This window comes from Lepidochelys olivacea (genome assembly GCF_965140295.1).
Source record: "Lepidochelys olivacea isolate rLepOli2 genome assembly, chromosome: 7".
In the NCBI taxonomy this organism is placed as follows: Eukaryota; Metazoa; Chordata; order Testudines; family Cheloniidae; genus Lepidochelys; species Lepidochelys olivacea.
In genome coordinates, this window is record NC_140417.1 from 33,172,790 (window position 1) to 33,189,089 (window position 16,300).

At 56.3% G+C, this 16,300-nt stretch overlaps 1 protein-coding gene across 17 annotated transcripts in view; it reads right to left on the bottom strand.

Annotated features, from left to right (window-relative positions):
• Positions 1-15,534, bottom strand: part of NRXN2 (neurexin 2) — a 249,736-nt gene extending 234,202 nt beyond the window's left edge. For 7 of the 17 annotated variants that reach the window (XM_084633514.1, XM_084633513.1, XM_084633528.1 and 4 more), the window contains exon 1: positions 14,774-15,532. In XM_084633514.1, the coding sequence (XP_084489640.1) occupies positions 14,774-15,491 (718 nt within the window). In that variant the 5' untranslated portion in view covers positions 15,492-15,532. Of the gene's footprint in view, positions 1-14,773 lie in introns of all 17 variants that reach the window. The other 10 variants (XM_084633518.1, XM_084633520.1, XM_084633517.1 and 7 more) reach the window with 2 other exon arrangements.
• Between the last annotated feature and the right edge of the window lie 766 nt (positions 15,535-16,300).

Here is a 16,300-nt window from a genome sequence, read left to right on the forward strand (position 1 = left end):
AGTGAAGCAATTCATAACAACGGACCAAGGCAAGGAGCTCACAGCTAATAACTGGGGCCAACAGGCTAACCACAGAGTCCTCCCCCCTTCCTCGCTGACACCAATAGAAACCCCTCCCCCCACCCCCCCGCAGCTGTCAGGACCAGGGACAGCAGCCAAAACAGCTAAGGGAAAGCGACATAGCTCCACTGGTGCCCTCAATCCCGACCCACAGCCCCTGCCATCCCAGCCCAGCACTCATCCGCCAGAGCCCTCAATCCCAAGCCTAGGCTCCCCCCTCCCCACAGCCCTGCCAGCCCCCTCATCCTGATCTGCAGCCCCCTGTGATCCCAGCTCTGGGCTTCCCCCCATATCTTTGCTGGTGCCCCTCAATCCTGACCCACACACACTGATCCCCCAACACACACACACACACACACAGAGCTCTCCATAGAATGGGGTGCAGTCAGGAATGCTCTGCCGAGGTCTCCCCACACCTGCCTTTGCCCCCTACAATGGCTGCACTCCCACCAGCTGTTCCCAGGGACTGATCACCCCTTGCCCCAGGTAACATCATTAATACTGTATGCAAATGATCGGGGGGAGGTAGGGGGAGGCTCATGCACTGGTCTGTGCTCTCTTCCCCCACAGCCAGGTGCTGGGGTTGCAACAAGAAGTCTACTGGGTCAGTGTATTGGAGGAGGGGTCATTCTCCTTCCAGACCCCACTGTGAAGGGGGTGCTGGGGTGGAGTAAGTGGTTAGAGTCTCCCAATGCACCCCAAGCATCCCCCAGATACCTCCTACAACAGACACCCCAATGCACCCCACATACCCCACTAGACACCCTATTTACCCCCTACCAGACACCCCAATGCACCCCAGATACCCCCACACCCCCAGTTCTGTGCACGGCAGGGTGGGGGAGGGGTGCCAAGACACCAGGCCCCTCTGGATCCTCCTTAGTGATAATTGAGCAAAATGAGCAGGGCAGGTGGCAAGGGCTGGTTTCCATGGCAACCCCAAACAAAAGGCTAGCCAGGGCTGACGTGGGCTCTAACACATGGCAGGAGAAGGCTGGGAAAAAGGGGGCGCCCCCAACCAAACCTACTCCTCTCCTGTCATCCTGGGGGGAGTCCGGACTCCTGGGTTCTATCCCCAGCCCTGGGCAGAGAATGGGGTCTAGTGGGTGCCTGGGAGCTAGGACACTTGGGTCCCAGCATGACCTGAGATGAGACCCTTCCCCTCTCCATGTTGTGCAGGCTGTGCTGGGGGAGGGAAGGGACCATTCCCCCCATGAGGGCCAAGCACTGCGGGGAGCAGGCCTTGCTGGGAGACCAGTGCTCCCTGCCCCAGAAGCCTCGCTATTCCAGTGGGTCGGCCCCTGCACATCAAGCTCTGTGCCAGCCTCAGACTCTGTCCCCTGCCCCACCCCACGCCCTGCTGGGCAAGGGGAAATCTCTGGGGAGGGCAGCAGGCATGAGCCAGTGAGTCTGGGGGCTTGAAACAGCCATTGAATGTGGAAGGCCAGGGTGGGGAAATGGGGCACATTGGGGCAAGGGAGAAAGGAGGAGACAGCAACTCTAGGCATGCACATGTGGGTCTGCCTCTGCCTGTAGGTCTGCTACGGGGGACGACACATATCTGTCTGTGGGTCTGCGGCCTATGCGTATCTGCCTGTAGGTCTGCTGGGGGGGTGTGTGTGTGAAAACAACACTTTCTGCGGGCCATGTGTATCTGTCTGAGGGTCTGCTGGGGGTGTGTGTGTGTGAAAACAACACTTTCTGCGGGCCATGTGTATCTGTCTGAGGGTCTGCTGAGGGGGCGGGGTGTGAACTACACGTATCTGTCTGCAGGCCATGTGTATCTGTCTGTGGGTCTGCACAGGTGTGCATGCCATGTGTGAATGGGTAAGTTCAGGAGCAGATTTACCATGAAACAAACCATGCAGTGGCACGGGGCCCCCAATGACAGGGTGGCCCCCAAAATGCAGGACAAATATCTGACAGTCTGCCCCTGCATCCTGGCCGGTGGCGCAGCAGGGCTCAGACAGGCAGGCTGCCTGCATGCCATGGCCGGTGGCCCCACGTCGCTCCTGGAAGTGGCCGGCTGTGGGCACTTCTCTGCGCGCCCCTGGTGGGGGGGAGGGGGGGAGAGGCAGCTCCCTGCGCTACCCCCACCCCGGGCAGCACACGGAGACCTTCTGCCCCCTTCCCCCCAAGGGGCGCACAGAGACGTGCCAGCAGCAGGGTTAAGGTGGCTCCCTGCCCGCTCTGCCTCCCTCCCTCCGCGCTGCTTTGCTCCCGGAAGCGGCCAGCATGTTCCTGTGGCCCCGGGGGCAGGGGAGGGGGTAGTGTCTCCACACGCTGCCCCTGCCCTGAGCACCGACTCCACAGCGCCCATTGGCAGGGAACTGCGGCCAATGGGAGCTGTGGGGGCAGCGGTGCATGGAGATCCCGTGTCCACCCCGCCTAGGAGCCACTGCCGGAAGAGTATGTGTGCGCCAGTGGCTTTGGGAGCCGTGCTGCCCGAGGTAAGCGCTGCCCCCCCCCCGAGGCACCGCAACCCCCTGCCCCAGCCGAGAGCCTGCACCCAGTACCTAAACTTCCTCCCAGAACCTAAACTTCCTCCCAGAACCTGCCCCCTGCACTCCAACCCCCTGCCCCGATCAAGGTACCTCTCTTTATTTTCATTTACTTCCCATTACTTATAATATAGGAGGAGGATGAAGAAAAAAAATGAAAAACTGGCGGGGGGGAGTAAGCGAGAATGTTCTTTTTTTTGGCTGGGTCCTGAGGGGGGGACCCTGAAAATGAAGCTGCACACAGGGCCCCACTACCTCTAAATCTGCCACTGGGTCGGTTTGTAGCATGTACGTGGGTCTGTCTGTCTGCCTGTGGGTCTGCGGGGTGTGCATGCCGTGTGTGTGTGAGTCGGTTTGTCGGGTGTGGGTGGCACTGTGGAATGTACGTGGGTCTGTCTGTGGGCTTGCAGGGGGTGTGTGTGTGTCTGTTGGTTGATCTGCAGAATGCGTGCATGTCTGTCTGGCTGCCGTGCAGCCCCCGGCTGGCTTGGGCAGTAGCCAGGCTCTGGGCTCCCAGACAACATGTCCCCAACACGGGGTTGGCACACGCCTCACATAGCAGCTGCCAGGCAGCCCATCGGCACGGCATGGCACTGCATGGGGGGGCATCAGGACAACAGCACATAGCATGTTCACTAGTGGGTGAGACAGGCAAAATAGTGGCACACATTGGCCCGTGCCCACTGCCCGCCCCATACAGAGGGAGACATGCAGTCCACACACTCGTGCCCTAGCAAGGCACACTGCTCCCCAGGCAGCCCTCTGGAGCCAACCGAGCAACAACGGACATTGGCCCAACGCTCTCTCAACATGTTCTAGGGCAGAGGTGGGCAAACTACGGCCCGTGGGACCGTCTTGCCCAGCCCTTGAGCTCCTCACCGGGGAGGCTCCCCCGCAGCCAAGCCGCCGCGCAGGCAGTGCTCTGGGTGGGGGGCTGCGCGCTCCTGCAGGGCACCAAAGCAGCGTGTCTGGCTCCCGCCGTCTGGCGCAGCTGCCAGACATGCTGCTCTGAGCAGCATGGTAAGGGGGCTGGAGGGTTGGAAAAGGGGCAAGGGAGCCTGGGGAGCAGTCAGGGGACAGGGAGCGGGGGCAGTTGGATGGGGTGGAGGTTCGGGGAGGGTGGTCAGGGAATGGGGAATGCGGGGAGTTGGATAAGCATGGGAGTCCCGGGGGGCCTGGCGGGGGCAGGGGTGTGGATAGGGGTCAGGGCAGTGAGAGGACAGGGAGCGGAGGGGTGGAGGGGTTGGCTAGGCGTGAGAGTACCAGGGGGGCCTGTCAGGGGGCAGGGGTATGGATAGGGGTCGGGGCAGTCAGGGAGCAGGGGTGTTGGATGGGGGGTGGGGTCCCAGGGGAGCGGTTAGGGTTGGGGGCAGTCAGGGGACAAGGAGCAGGGGGATTGGATGGGTCGGGGGTTCTGAGGGGGGCAGTCAGGGGGTGGGAAGTGGGAGGGGGCAAGGGCCAGGCTGTTTGGGGGGGCACAGCCTTCCCTACCCGGCCCTCCATACAGTTTTGCAACCCCGATGTGGCCCTCGGGCCAAAAAGTTTGTCCACCCCTGTTCTAGAGCCCCCACACGAGGGCCAAATCCAACCCCTCCAGTGCGCCTGAGATATGTTCATGAGCCCCCACACCAGAGCCAAACACAAGATCCAGTGTGCTCGAGACCTATTCTAGAGCCCCCACACCAGAGCCGAATCCAACCCACTCTAGAGTGCTCAAGCTCTGTTCTAAACTGCCACCCCAGGGCTGAATCCACCCCGCACCACTGGGTCCAAGACCTATGCTAGAGCCCCCACTCTAGGGCTGAATCTAGACCATCCTAAGAGAACCCGTTTTAGGGCTGACCCTGACTCATATTAGATTTCCAGGCTACACATGCTTCAAGTAAATGATGAACCACAGCTCCTCACCCGCACCCCCACCCCGTGTTCCCACACTGTGGGAATTCTCCCAATGATTAGAGCGATGATGCAGCCCAAACATGGGTTGGGAGCTTGTGGTTCAGACACTGGGCTGGGTTGTATCCCAGTTCGCCACTGACCTTGGGTGAGTCCCTTCCCCCCCGCCCCAGTGCCTCAGTTTCACCTCCCACCCTTTGTCTCTTCAGACTGTAGGCTCTTCAGGGCAGGGACCGTCTCTCACTATATGTCTGTACAGAGCCCAACGGGGGCCCCAATTTCAGCCATGCGGGATCCGTGCAGTGCCTGGCCTGCTGGGGGCCCTGATCTTAGCCAGGGTTGGGGGGGTCTGTGCAGCACCCAGACCACCTGGGGCCATCATCTTGGCCATTGGGGGGGGGAGTTCTGTGCGGCACCCAGCCCGATGGGGGCACTGATCTCAGCGGGGGGTAGGGTCTTCGCAGCACCTGGCCTGTTAGGGGCCCCAATCTCAGCCAGGTGGGGAGTCTGTGCAACACCTGGCCCTCTGGAGGCCCTGATCTTGGCGGGGGGTGAGGGGAGGTCAGTGTAGCACCTGGCCTGCTAGGGGCCCTGATCTCAGCCGGGGCAGACAGACACTATTGCAATAAGAGGACTCAGGAATTCTGTATTGTTCAGGGAGGCAAATATGGGCATTTTGTGCTGAACCCAACCCAAAGAGGGAGGAGGGTTCGATTCCAAGTGAACCCCACCCCCACCTCCCCCCAATTACATGCAAAGGCAGATCCCAGCTTTCCCAGCGGCTCCCCTCCCTTGCACAGACACCCCTTGCTTTCCACACTGGCTCCACTAGAAGAGTTTCACACTCCCTGCCGGCTACGGGCAGTGGCACAGCTGGTGGGGGGGAGGACTCCATAGCACCACCTGGTGGTGTCCAGCTGTTCAGCACAGGGTTCAGGCGGCACAAGCCATGCGGAAAAGCCATCCTCCCAGGGGGCATGCAGGCAGGGATGGGCAATCTCTCTCCACATCCCGTCTCCTGGCAGCTCTTCCCCAGCTGACCTTGGGGTGTCCTTGCAGAGGCAGAGACAGCGCGGATGGCTGGGCCCGGAGAGCCTCCCCCAACCCTCCGGAGACACACACACTGGGGGGATCCAGGCCAGGCGGCAGCTGCAGTCAGCACTCCCCTCATGTGAACAGGGCTAATAGGAGCAGGTGGGGGGCACTGGGGAGGGGACATCAGGGCCGGTGGGGGGAGAGTACAAGGGAGACAAAAGAAAAGAATGAAAAAATGGGAAAACACCAGAAAAGGGAAGAGGAGAAAGAAAGGATGAAAAATGTGAATGAATGAAAGACAGAACAAGAAAAAAGGCAAAAAGGAGGCGAATAAAAGGATGTAAAAACGAGTAAGAATGGAAAACAGAAACATGGGAAAAGAAAGGAAAGATGACAGAATGAATGAAAAAGGAAAAGAGCAAAAGAATGAAAGGATAAAAGGAGAGAAACAAGGAATGAAAGAATGAGAAAGAATAAAAAACAAATGAATGGAAAAAAGGGGGGAAAAGAACAAATAAAGATGGAAAGGGAAACAAAATAACGAAGAAAAGAGAGAATAAAGGAATTCAGTCATGAGAAAGGAAGGGAAAGAAATGAAGAAAAGAATGAACAGTAAGGTGAAAAAAAAGAAAAATCAACAGGGGTTTGGGCAGGGGGGTCAGGAGGAGGAAGTGGGGTAGAGCAGGGAGGTCAGGAACATGAACTGAGGACAGGGAAAGGGGGATACCTCAAGGACTTGGCACCCTGTCCTAGCCCTGCGGCCCCTCCACTGCCCCTTCCTGGCTGTGACATAATGTGGATCAGGGTAACACGGGCACCTGAGCAGGCTCAGTGATCAATGAGGGGGAGAGACAACAAACGTTCCACCCCCATCCGGAATCTGATCCACGCTCTACCACCACCCCCTCTCACACACACCCCCAGACCCCGTCCAGACCAGTCACCCTGGGGGCTCCTGACCCTGCACTGTGGGAGGGGCTGGGAGGGACAGGCAGGCTGGCACCTCCCCATGTGGCTGGGTCCAGGTGCTGAGCTGGGACAGCTCCTCTTATATAAAACATGCACACACACCCTCCAGCCAGCAACCCTGCCACAGCATGGCCCTTGACCCATACACCCACCAGGGCACTTGCTGTACCCCTAACCCGTGCCTAACACACAGCATTCAGGAACCCCTGCCACCACACCAGTCCCATCTCGTGCCATTCATCCAACACCTCCACACACAGCACGACTGATATGCCTGTACCCTCACACTGCCCGGACATCCTACACTATCAGTACACACACACACACACACACAGCATAATTCTACAAGTCCGCAGCCTAACACCCCAACATCCTATCCCACTTATACTGACACCCTATCCCACCCTACACCTGCACACCAACACCCTATATACTTGTATACATACAGCGTAAACTTTCACCCATACAACTTTGTACATAACACTCTACAGCCTATGTCCGTTGTATTCACATATGGCATAAATCTCCCAAACAACCTCAATACTCCTTATATACATACACACCCCAGCATATTCCTACACCCTATAATGCTTGTATTCACACAATTCTCCCATACAACTTAACATCCCAAAACTCACTGTCTACCACTTGCGTACATACACATATACACAAGAGTATAATCCTTCAACTCTACAACCTAACACCCTAGTACACACCACTCCTGTACACATAGTATTTACACACACAAAAAACAGCATACACAGGAAGAACCATTTAATCTAACACCCAAGTACACAACACCCTAAACTATTTGAAAACACACATCTGCACACCACAATCCTTTACCCGTACAATAAACATCCCACTACACAACACCCCAGCACCATACCCTTCATAGAATCATAGAATATTCAGGGTTGGAAGGGACCTCAGGAGGTCATCTAGTCCAACCCCCTGCTCAAAGCAGGACCGATCCCCGACTAAATCATCCCAGCCAGGGCTTTGTCAAGCCTGAGTATTGTATTCAAACACACACACACAGACAGTGTAATCCTTCACTCATACATAATACCTTCTGCACACAGCCACACAACAAGGTCCTAACACATCACAAGACAATATCCATACTTTTATTCCCTCACACAGCATAATCCTTAACCCATACAACACCTTCTGCACACTGCCAAACACCACAATCCTTCAACCAGACACCCTACACTACTGGTAGGTCTACCCTTCACCCATACATCCTAGTGCACAACACCCTATGTCCCTTGTGCAGAGACACACACATCATAATCCTTCACCCAGACAACCTAACACCCTAGTACACAACACCCCATGACCTCGTCTTCCTACATGCAACATAGCCAAGCAACCCCACACACCCTAGCACGCAGTGACTTCCTCCAACATTATCCCATTGTACCCAGCAACACCCCCATTACTTCCACCCAAACCTCCTCAGTCACTGAAGAGTAGTTAGCAAAACTGTCCCCTGGGCAACCAGCCTAGGCAACAGTCACCGAGGCGTCACCACACTGTTGTCCATAGCAACTGGCCTCAGCCAAAGAATTCAGTCAGCACAATCTCTGCAACAATGATGGACAGTTGCCAAGAGTCAGCCAGCCCAACCAACTGTCTCCATAGCAACCAGCCCTAGACAACAGCCACCAAGAAGCTAGCCAGTGAAAGTGTATCCCTGGCAAGCAGCCATAGACAACAGCCAATGAAGATTTGGTTGGCTCAGTTGTCTCCGTAGCAAATGGGCAAGAAACACAATCACCAAGCAGTCAATAGTTGTCTCAGTTCTCTCCATGGCAACCATCCTAGACAACTGTCACCCAAGATTCAGAGTGTGTGGGTGGACTGTGCACTGAAGGTGAGGGAGATGTGTGTCTGTGTGTGGTTGAGTGCATTGTGCATACGTGGGTGGGCGAGCAAGTGGCTGGCTGTCTTGTGTGCATCTGCCATGTTTGTGTGTGTTGTGTGACAGATGGGATGGTGTCTGTACAGGTGTGTTTGTATGTCTGGGGGGGGTGTTTCTTGTGTGTTTGTTGGTACATTTGTTTTGCATCTATAAGTACTGTCTGTGTGTGTGTATATAGTGTTTTGAGAGTGCCTGTTTCTATCTGTGTGTTTAAGAAAGTCTCTCTGTGTGTATATAAGAATCTATGAGTGTCGCATGTGAGCATGTGTCTGTGCTGCGTGACTGTTTGTGTGTTACTGGGTGCCTGCCTGTGTGAACTGTGTGGGACTGCGTCATTCTCCATGTGTCTGTACACATGTATGTTTTGTGTGACTGTTTTTATGTGTTGTGCAGTACGCCCACCCAGATAGCACTCACATGCATGTCTGCCTGTGTGCACTGAGAGTGTGTCATTGTGTGTGCACACGCTTGCTGTGAGAGTTTGCCTGGGTATTGTCTATCTGTGTGTGTTTTTGAGAGAGTGTATGGGGGGGTGATGTGTCATGAGTAAATGTGTGTGTTTGCATACATACACATACACACTCTCTCCCCACCACAGACTGCTAGTGACTGGCCAGGGAGCGCTCCCCCTCTGCCAGCTGGGGCAACTCACAGACACAGCTTACCCTGCCCGGGATCACAGCCAAGCAGACATGGCCATGAACACACACATTTTGGCTAAACAAACACCGCATGGCTGGGATGGGATTGCTTCCCCAAAAAGAGCCTGATCTCACCCCACACAAGTCCCCAGTTAACCTAGCGGGAAAAGGAACTTGGCCAAGGTCACACAGTCGGTCAGTCACAGAAGGAACCCAGAAGTCCTGACTCTCTAACCCAGTAGGCCCCACTCCCCTCTCCGAGCTGGGACAGACCCCAGGAGTCCTGAATCCCAGCCTCCCTGACCTACTCTAACCACTGGGCCCCCGTGTCTCTCTGCGCAGTGTCACTCTGGCACTGTTGGAATTACTGTGCAGATGAAGAGGCACTTGTAGGATTTTAGGTGTTTAACATCCCCAGATGCCCCCTAGGGAGCTGTGATTCCTTGCACCTTTGCCCTGCCTCCCCCCTCCCCCCTCCCCACCCCCACTCATAGTCAGACACACAGCACGGAAACTCCCTCGCCTGGTGGGTGGCAACAGGGAAACCCTATGGAGCCAGAGAGCACTAGGGGGCGCAGGCTTCACAGTGACTGTAGGCCCAGCACATTGCCCACCCCAGCTCCTTGCCTCCCTCCAGCCCCACCACAACTCCCTGGGGCCACCCTCCCAGCCCCTCCATCACAGGGACTCCCTGCAACTCCCCCTCCTTCAAGCCAGGTACTCCGTGTCCCCCATGCCAGGTACCCCATTCTCCTCCCATGCCAGAGGCTCTGTAACCCTACTTCCCCCCAGTACCAGGCTCCCCATTCTCCCCCGCATGCCATGGGCTGTATGTACCTCTACCCCTCTCTCCCATGCCAGGGGCTCTGTGCCCCCCATCCCAGGTCTCCCATTCCCCCCCATACCAGGTACCCAATTCTCCCTCCGTGCGGGGCTCTATGCCCCCCTGCCAGGAGCACTGGTGACAACCATTGGCCAAGGTGCTGGGAGACACAAAGCCAGGCCCAAGGCAGGTCCTGCTGGACCGTGTCAGGGGCACTGGGGCCTCATTCCAACCCAGGATTCCTGATGGAACTCTCATCCATACATACTCACATGCTGAGCTGGTCCTGGTCTAACTAACTAACAGTTAACTAACAGATAACTAACAGTTATCCTGGGCAAACCCTAGCACTGCCTCAGGCTTTAAACTGATCTCGTGAGAGGCCGGGAGACCTTCCTGGGGGACAGGTTATCCCGTCGGTGGGGGCTTCTGGCTCCTTCCTCTGAAGCAACTGGGACTGGTCACTGTTGCAGACAGAGACCAGGTTGGATGGGCCCTGGGTGGCAGTGGGGGAGAAAGGGAATATCACGCTGGACGGGCCCCTAGGTCTGATCTGGGATGGCAGGGAGGGTGGTGTGATAAATGAGGGTAGGGTAGCTCCCTTTTATGGACACCCAACCAGCCAGTTAGCTATAAAATCCCTGTTAGTAGCTGTTCTCTACTCGCTTTACCTGTAAAGGGTTAAAAAAGCCCATAGGTAAAAGGAAGGGAGTGGACACCTGACCAGAAGAGTCAATGGGAGGGCTAGAACTTTTTAAAATTGGGAAAAAACTTTCCCTTTGTCTGTCTGTCTGTCGTTTTCCGGGGAGAGGAGACGCAGAGCAGGAACAGGGCTGAACTATGCTGTAGGAAGCTTTAAGCCAGGTCTGAAAAACCATCAGATCATACCTACAGACTATTGATTTGAAACCCCCAGATATGTAAGTAGCTCAGGGGATGTCTAGGAAGACACGATTAGGTTTATCTTTTTTTTTTTTCCTTATTGGCGTGTGGACTCCTCTGTGCTAACCCCAAATGCTTTTATTTTGCTTGTAACCATTAAGTTGGACCTCAAGAAAACCATTCTTGATGGTTATTATATTGGCTCTTTTTAAATCTGGCAATAACCTAAGTTCCAGATGTATTTTCTTTCTTTTTGTTTTTAATAAAATTTACCTTTTTTAAGAACAGGATTGGGGTTGTGCGTGTCCTAAGGGGTTTGCGCGTATGTTGTTTAATTAGCTGGTGGCAACAGCTGATTTCCTTTGTTTTCTTTCTCAGCTCTTCCCCGAGGAGGGGTGAAAGGGCATGAGGGTAACCCCTGGGGAGGAATTCCCAAGTGTGCCTTCCTGGGTCCAAAGAGGTTTTTTGCACTTGGATGGTGGCAGCATCTACCCATCCCAGGTCAGAGAGAAGCTGTGACCTTGGGAGTTTAATACCAGCCTGGAGTGGCCAGTATTAATTTTTAGAATCCTTGCAGGCCCCCCATCTTCTGCCCTCCGCGTGCTAGAGTGGGGAATCAGCCTTGACAGGTGGGGTGATAACAAGCTGAGCAGGCCCGAGGTCTGATTGAAGGTGGTTGTGGGGGAATACCAGGCTGGGCGGGCCCTAGATCTGATTTGGGGTGGCAGGGAGGGTGGGGGAAGACGATGTTGGGTGGGCCTATGGATCTTATCCAATCTGGTTGTTCCTAAGCTCCTGTCTGCCTTCTCTGACCCATCCTCACTCTGTATCCCTCCAGCACTCCACCCCAGCCAAATGCTCCCCAGCTCCATGATCTCTATTTTGCCATTTTTGGGGAGACAGCAGATTGCAGTGGCTGGGCACTGGACTGGGAGTCAGGACTCCTGGATTCTATCCCCAGCTCTGCCCCGACCTGGGACAAGTATTTTCCCTCTCGGTGCCTCAGTTTCCCCATCACCACCTTTTCTTTATTTCATCTGTGAGCTCTTTGGGGTGTGGCCTGTCAGTGCATACCTGCACAGCGTGACAGGGACCCCACTCTCGGTCAGAGAGAAGGGGTCTCTACCAACTGGTACAAGGAGAGCACACATGCGTGGGGAGAAGGTGTGTACAAACATGCCCAGCTGTCACAGAGTCCCCGGGCGATGCTCTGAAATTGCTCCCTACGAAGCCAGTCAGAACTCTGGTGAAGTCTCCTTTCTGTGAGCAGACTGTCTTAGGGCAAGAAGCTCACACAGCTTCCACCTTCCTGGGTCTGACCTCGGAGCATTCAGCATCCTCTGCCCCTCCATGCGCTTCCCACAGCGAGTCCGCCCAGGCGGGGCTCTTGGGGAAGCCAGAGGGCCCTGCACCCCAACTTTGCAGTCAGATGTGACTCTCAGCCAGCCAGTAAAACAGAGGTTTATTAGACAACAGGAACATGGTCTAAAACAGAGGTTGTAGGTACAGAGAACAGGACCCCTCAGCAGGGTCCATTTTGGGGGGGCAGTGAGCCAGACAACCATGTCTGCACTGCATTCCATGTCCCCAGCCAGCCCCAAACTGACTCACCCTCCAGCCCCTCCTCCTCTGGGCTTTGTCCCTTTCCCTGGGCCTGGAGGTCACCTGATTCCTTTGTTCTCCAACCCTTTATCTATCACCTTGCAGGGGGGAAGGACCCAGGCCATCAGTTGCCAGGAGGCAGAGTGTTGGCCATTCATGTACGCTGGCCCTTTGCTCTGCAACAATTACACCCCCTGATCCCACCACCTAGAGACTTAAGAAATGCATAGGGGAAACTGAGGCACCCCTACAGTATTCAGAGGAAACATTAAGAACAGTCCCACTTCGTCACACCAGCACAGCGCAGAGCCTTGTTGGGTAGTTTGTTCCCAAGCAGCCTATTAACACTGATGCCACAATTTGCTGTCCCCATCAAACACAGCCATTTGACCTTGGTCACCTGTTCGCTCCCCCACTAGAATGCACCCGCCCCAAAGGCGCTGCCGGCTGAGCCAGTTGAGCACCGGTTCACCCCTCTCTATACAGCGACTGGCCACTGCATTCCCAAAGCAGATTCTGACTTTGGGAATGCTGGTCCATTTCACACATTCACAGCGACCTCCAGAGGCACGTGGGCTTAGGGAAGGAGGATGGACTTGGGACATCTGGGTTCAATTCCTACCGGTCATCACCCTGTGCCTCAGTTTCCCCACCCGTAAAACAAAGGATAATCATCCTTCCTTCATATACTGAGAAAACAAACTGTCCAGGGCAGAGCAGCACTGAGCATGAGCACCCTCCGTACACCTGTGCAAAACCGCTGAGCATATCACAGTCACTGAGCCCTGGTGACAATGGCTGGCCAAGGTGCTAGGAGACACAAAGCTAGTCCCAAGGCGGGTCCTGCTGGACCACTTAAAAACACAGTAGTCACCCACTCAAACTCACTGGCCAGGTAGCACGACCGTGACTTGAGTTCAGGGCTCAGGCAGGAAGTGTTCACTGACACTTTATTTTTGAAATAACACATTTTACTGAAGGAATGGGAAATCCTCAAGGAAAAATGTTCTTCTCTTTAAAATTTTCTGATTTCTGGTTGAAAACCTGAAAATAAGGTGGGAAAAAATCAGTTGGGGACCAAAATGTTTATTTGAAAACTGATTTTGGGGGGGAAGATGGGTGGGTTTTCATTAACAAGAAGTCACAGGAAATTGCATGGCCAATAAAAGGATTTTTTCAAAATTTCCCCCCAAAAAATATGAATTTTTTTGTCCTGATCTGTTTGACTCACTCAGCTTTCGAGGAAGATGGACAACACACAGGCCAGCCTGGTACCCGTGAAACTGCCAGAGCTCACAATAGCACTAAAAGTCTCCTAACCGAGCTCAGGGGCCCCTTCGGGTCAGGTGCTGCACTGACCCACCCCCCGAACCAAGCTCAGGGGCCCCGTCGGGTCAGGCGCTGCACTGACCTCCCGCCCTTCCCCCAAACTGAGCTCAGGGGCCACGTCAGGTCAGGCGCTGCACTGACCCCCGCCCCCTCCCCCAACTGAGCTCAGGGGCCACATCGGATCAGGCACTGCACTGATCCCCTTCCCCCAAATGAGCTCAGGGCCCCCGTCAGGCCGGGCACTGCCCAGACACTCAGGGTCAGATTATTTCCTGCATTTTACAGATAAGGGAACTGCGGCACAGAGGGGGAAGTGACTTGCCCCAGGACACCCAGTAGGCCAGGGACCAAACTTCATTGGGCTAAGCTGGTAAAGCGTCCTCCTCAAGCCAGTATAACCCAGTTCCCGACCACCAGCCTAAGCTAGAGACTCCCCCACTCCAGCAACCCAGCCTCTATAACCACTGGACCCCACAACCCTCCCAGAGCTGATATAGAACCCAGGAGTCCTGGCTCCCAGCCCTGTGCTCTAACCTTGTGTGCTGGCTGTCGAGCCTTACAACAGCAACACCCACAAACACACCCCAATAATAAAAGAAATAAGATCCCCACAAAGCGACAGCCCCAAAGGCTCCAGCCTGCAGCCTGTCTATCCCTGTCCCCTCCTACAAATCCCAGGCTAGAAGCTGCCAAAGAAGAGATGGGGCCAGGCCCAAATCTGGGTCCAGATCCCACAGCATGGGCAAGGGGCCAACACCTCAAACCTGGATAGCTGACACCGCAAACACTCTCCCGGATTGCAGAGAGCCCACCCTGGCCAGTCAGGCACCATGGCTGTGACAGCTCAGCCAGGCTCCCGGTGGCACAAAGCAGAGGCCAAGGGCTGACAGAACTGACAAGTCCAAGCCCCTCTCTCCCGGCACCACTCTGGGGAAAGGGGAGAGCACGCTGTGAGGGTATGGGGGGGGGGGGGGGTGAGGTCTCTCTGCTGCTGCCCAGCCTGTCCCTAGGGCAATGTCCTCACTCTGGGGAGAGACAGTGAGCCGTCTGGGCCACACTCCTGCTCCAGCCCCTCGCCTTCCCCTCCTGCCCCCTAGGGTCTCACCTTCGCTGCAGAACTTGCCCTGGAAGCCAGTCATACTGCAGTCGCACTGCACCTCCCCGTTCAGCACGCTGCAGAGCCCACCATGGGCGCAGGGGTTTTGCTTGGTGCACAGGTACTCCGAGTCGCTGCGGATGCCCTGGCTGCCCAGCAGGGCCGGCGGTGTGTCACCCACCTTGAGGTTGGCCACCAGCCCCTTGAAGGGCACCTCATACTTGACGGTGCTCAGGGTGAGGGCCGAGAGGCGCACGTCAGGCGGGATCCCCCCCACAAAGAGGTCGCTCTCCACGGCCATGTCCCTCCGCTTGGACTTGACCTCTGCCACCTTGGCCTCGCCATCCACCACCAGCATGGTCTCCCGGTAGTTGCGGGTCAGGAGCACCATGTGCCAGCGGTCGTCATCCACGGGCGTCTCCAGGTGCAGCGTGGCAGGCTCGGCGCAGGAGATGGTGAAACGCAGGCGCAGGTGCCCCTCGGCAATCATGAGCTCCAGGAAGTCACAGTTCCCCCCGTCGTCCAGGTAAAGCACCAGCGCCCGTGAGACGTTTGTCTTCAAGCTAAAGCTCAGCTCCCCCAAGGAGCTGGCATCCCAGCGGGCATAGCGGGCCCACTGCCCTGTGGCGCCACCGAACTCCAGCGCCGCCCCGCCCGCCCCAGGGCCCAGCAGGGCACCCATCAGCAGCACCAAGGGCAGCAGTCTGGCCATGGCACCCAGTCTCATCTGTCCCTGCCCCCCCCCCAAGGCAAATGCTGGGCACTGCCCCCGCACTGCCACAGCCTCAGATCCTCATGGGGGGGGCGGGCGGGCGGCTGGATGGGGGGAGGGAGGGGCAGGCAGGGTTGGGGTGCGGTGGCTTCCTCGGAGGCCGGGGAGCAGGTGGAGAAGAGAGGGGGACTCCACTCAGATGGAGGGTGGGGGGCTTTCACTGCCACTCAGTGACAAGGGGAGATGGGACGCCAGGATCCAAATATCCAGAAGTCAGAGAGAACAAATCCAGGCCCCGGCCAAGTCAACCCCCTCCCCCCACCCAGCCTCCACCAATCACAGGCTCCAGGTCCGGCTCCAGCAAGTTACAGCATCCTCCTCCAGTGGGGTGCAGAGCCAGCCGCGCCCACAGGGGGTGCTCGGCCCGGCTCCGGCGTCGCAGGAGGTCGGAGCTGCGAGGAGAGAGAGGAGACGTGTGAGGCCGGGCCATGTGCACCAAAGGGTTAATACAACGCAGCCCGCTCTAACACACTAGACCCTGCCCTCCCAGAGCCAAGGGCTGAACCCAGGCGTTCGGGGAACACCCCTCCCCAACCCTAGGGCTGGCTACTCTCCCAGGAAATTCCCCTTCTCATAGTAGTTCCAGCCCAGGACCTCCTCTGATTGGTTGCTCTTCCCCACTTTCCCCACCTCCTGTGGGAGGGTGGCCAATCAGAGCTGTTACAGGAGGCCAAGTAGCACCCCACCCCCCCAGGCAACAGGATTTTGGGTAGGGGAGAAGGAAGAAGAAGCAGGCCAAACCATTCTCACAGTGAGGGGCGTGG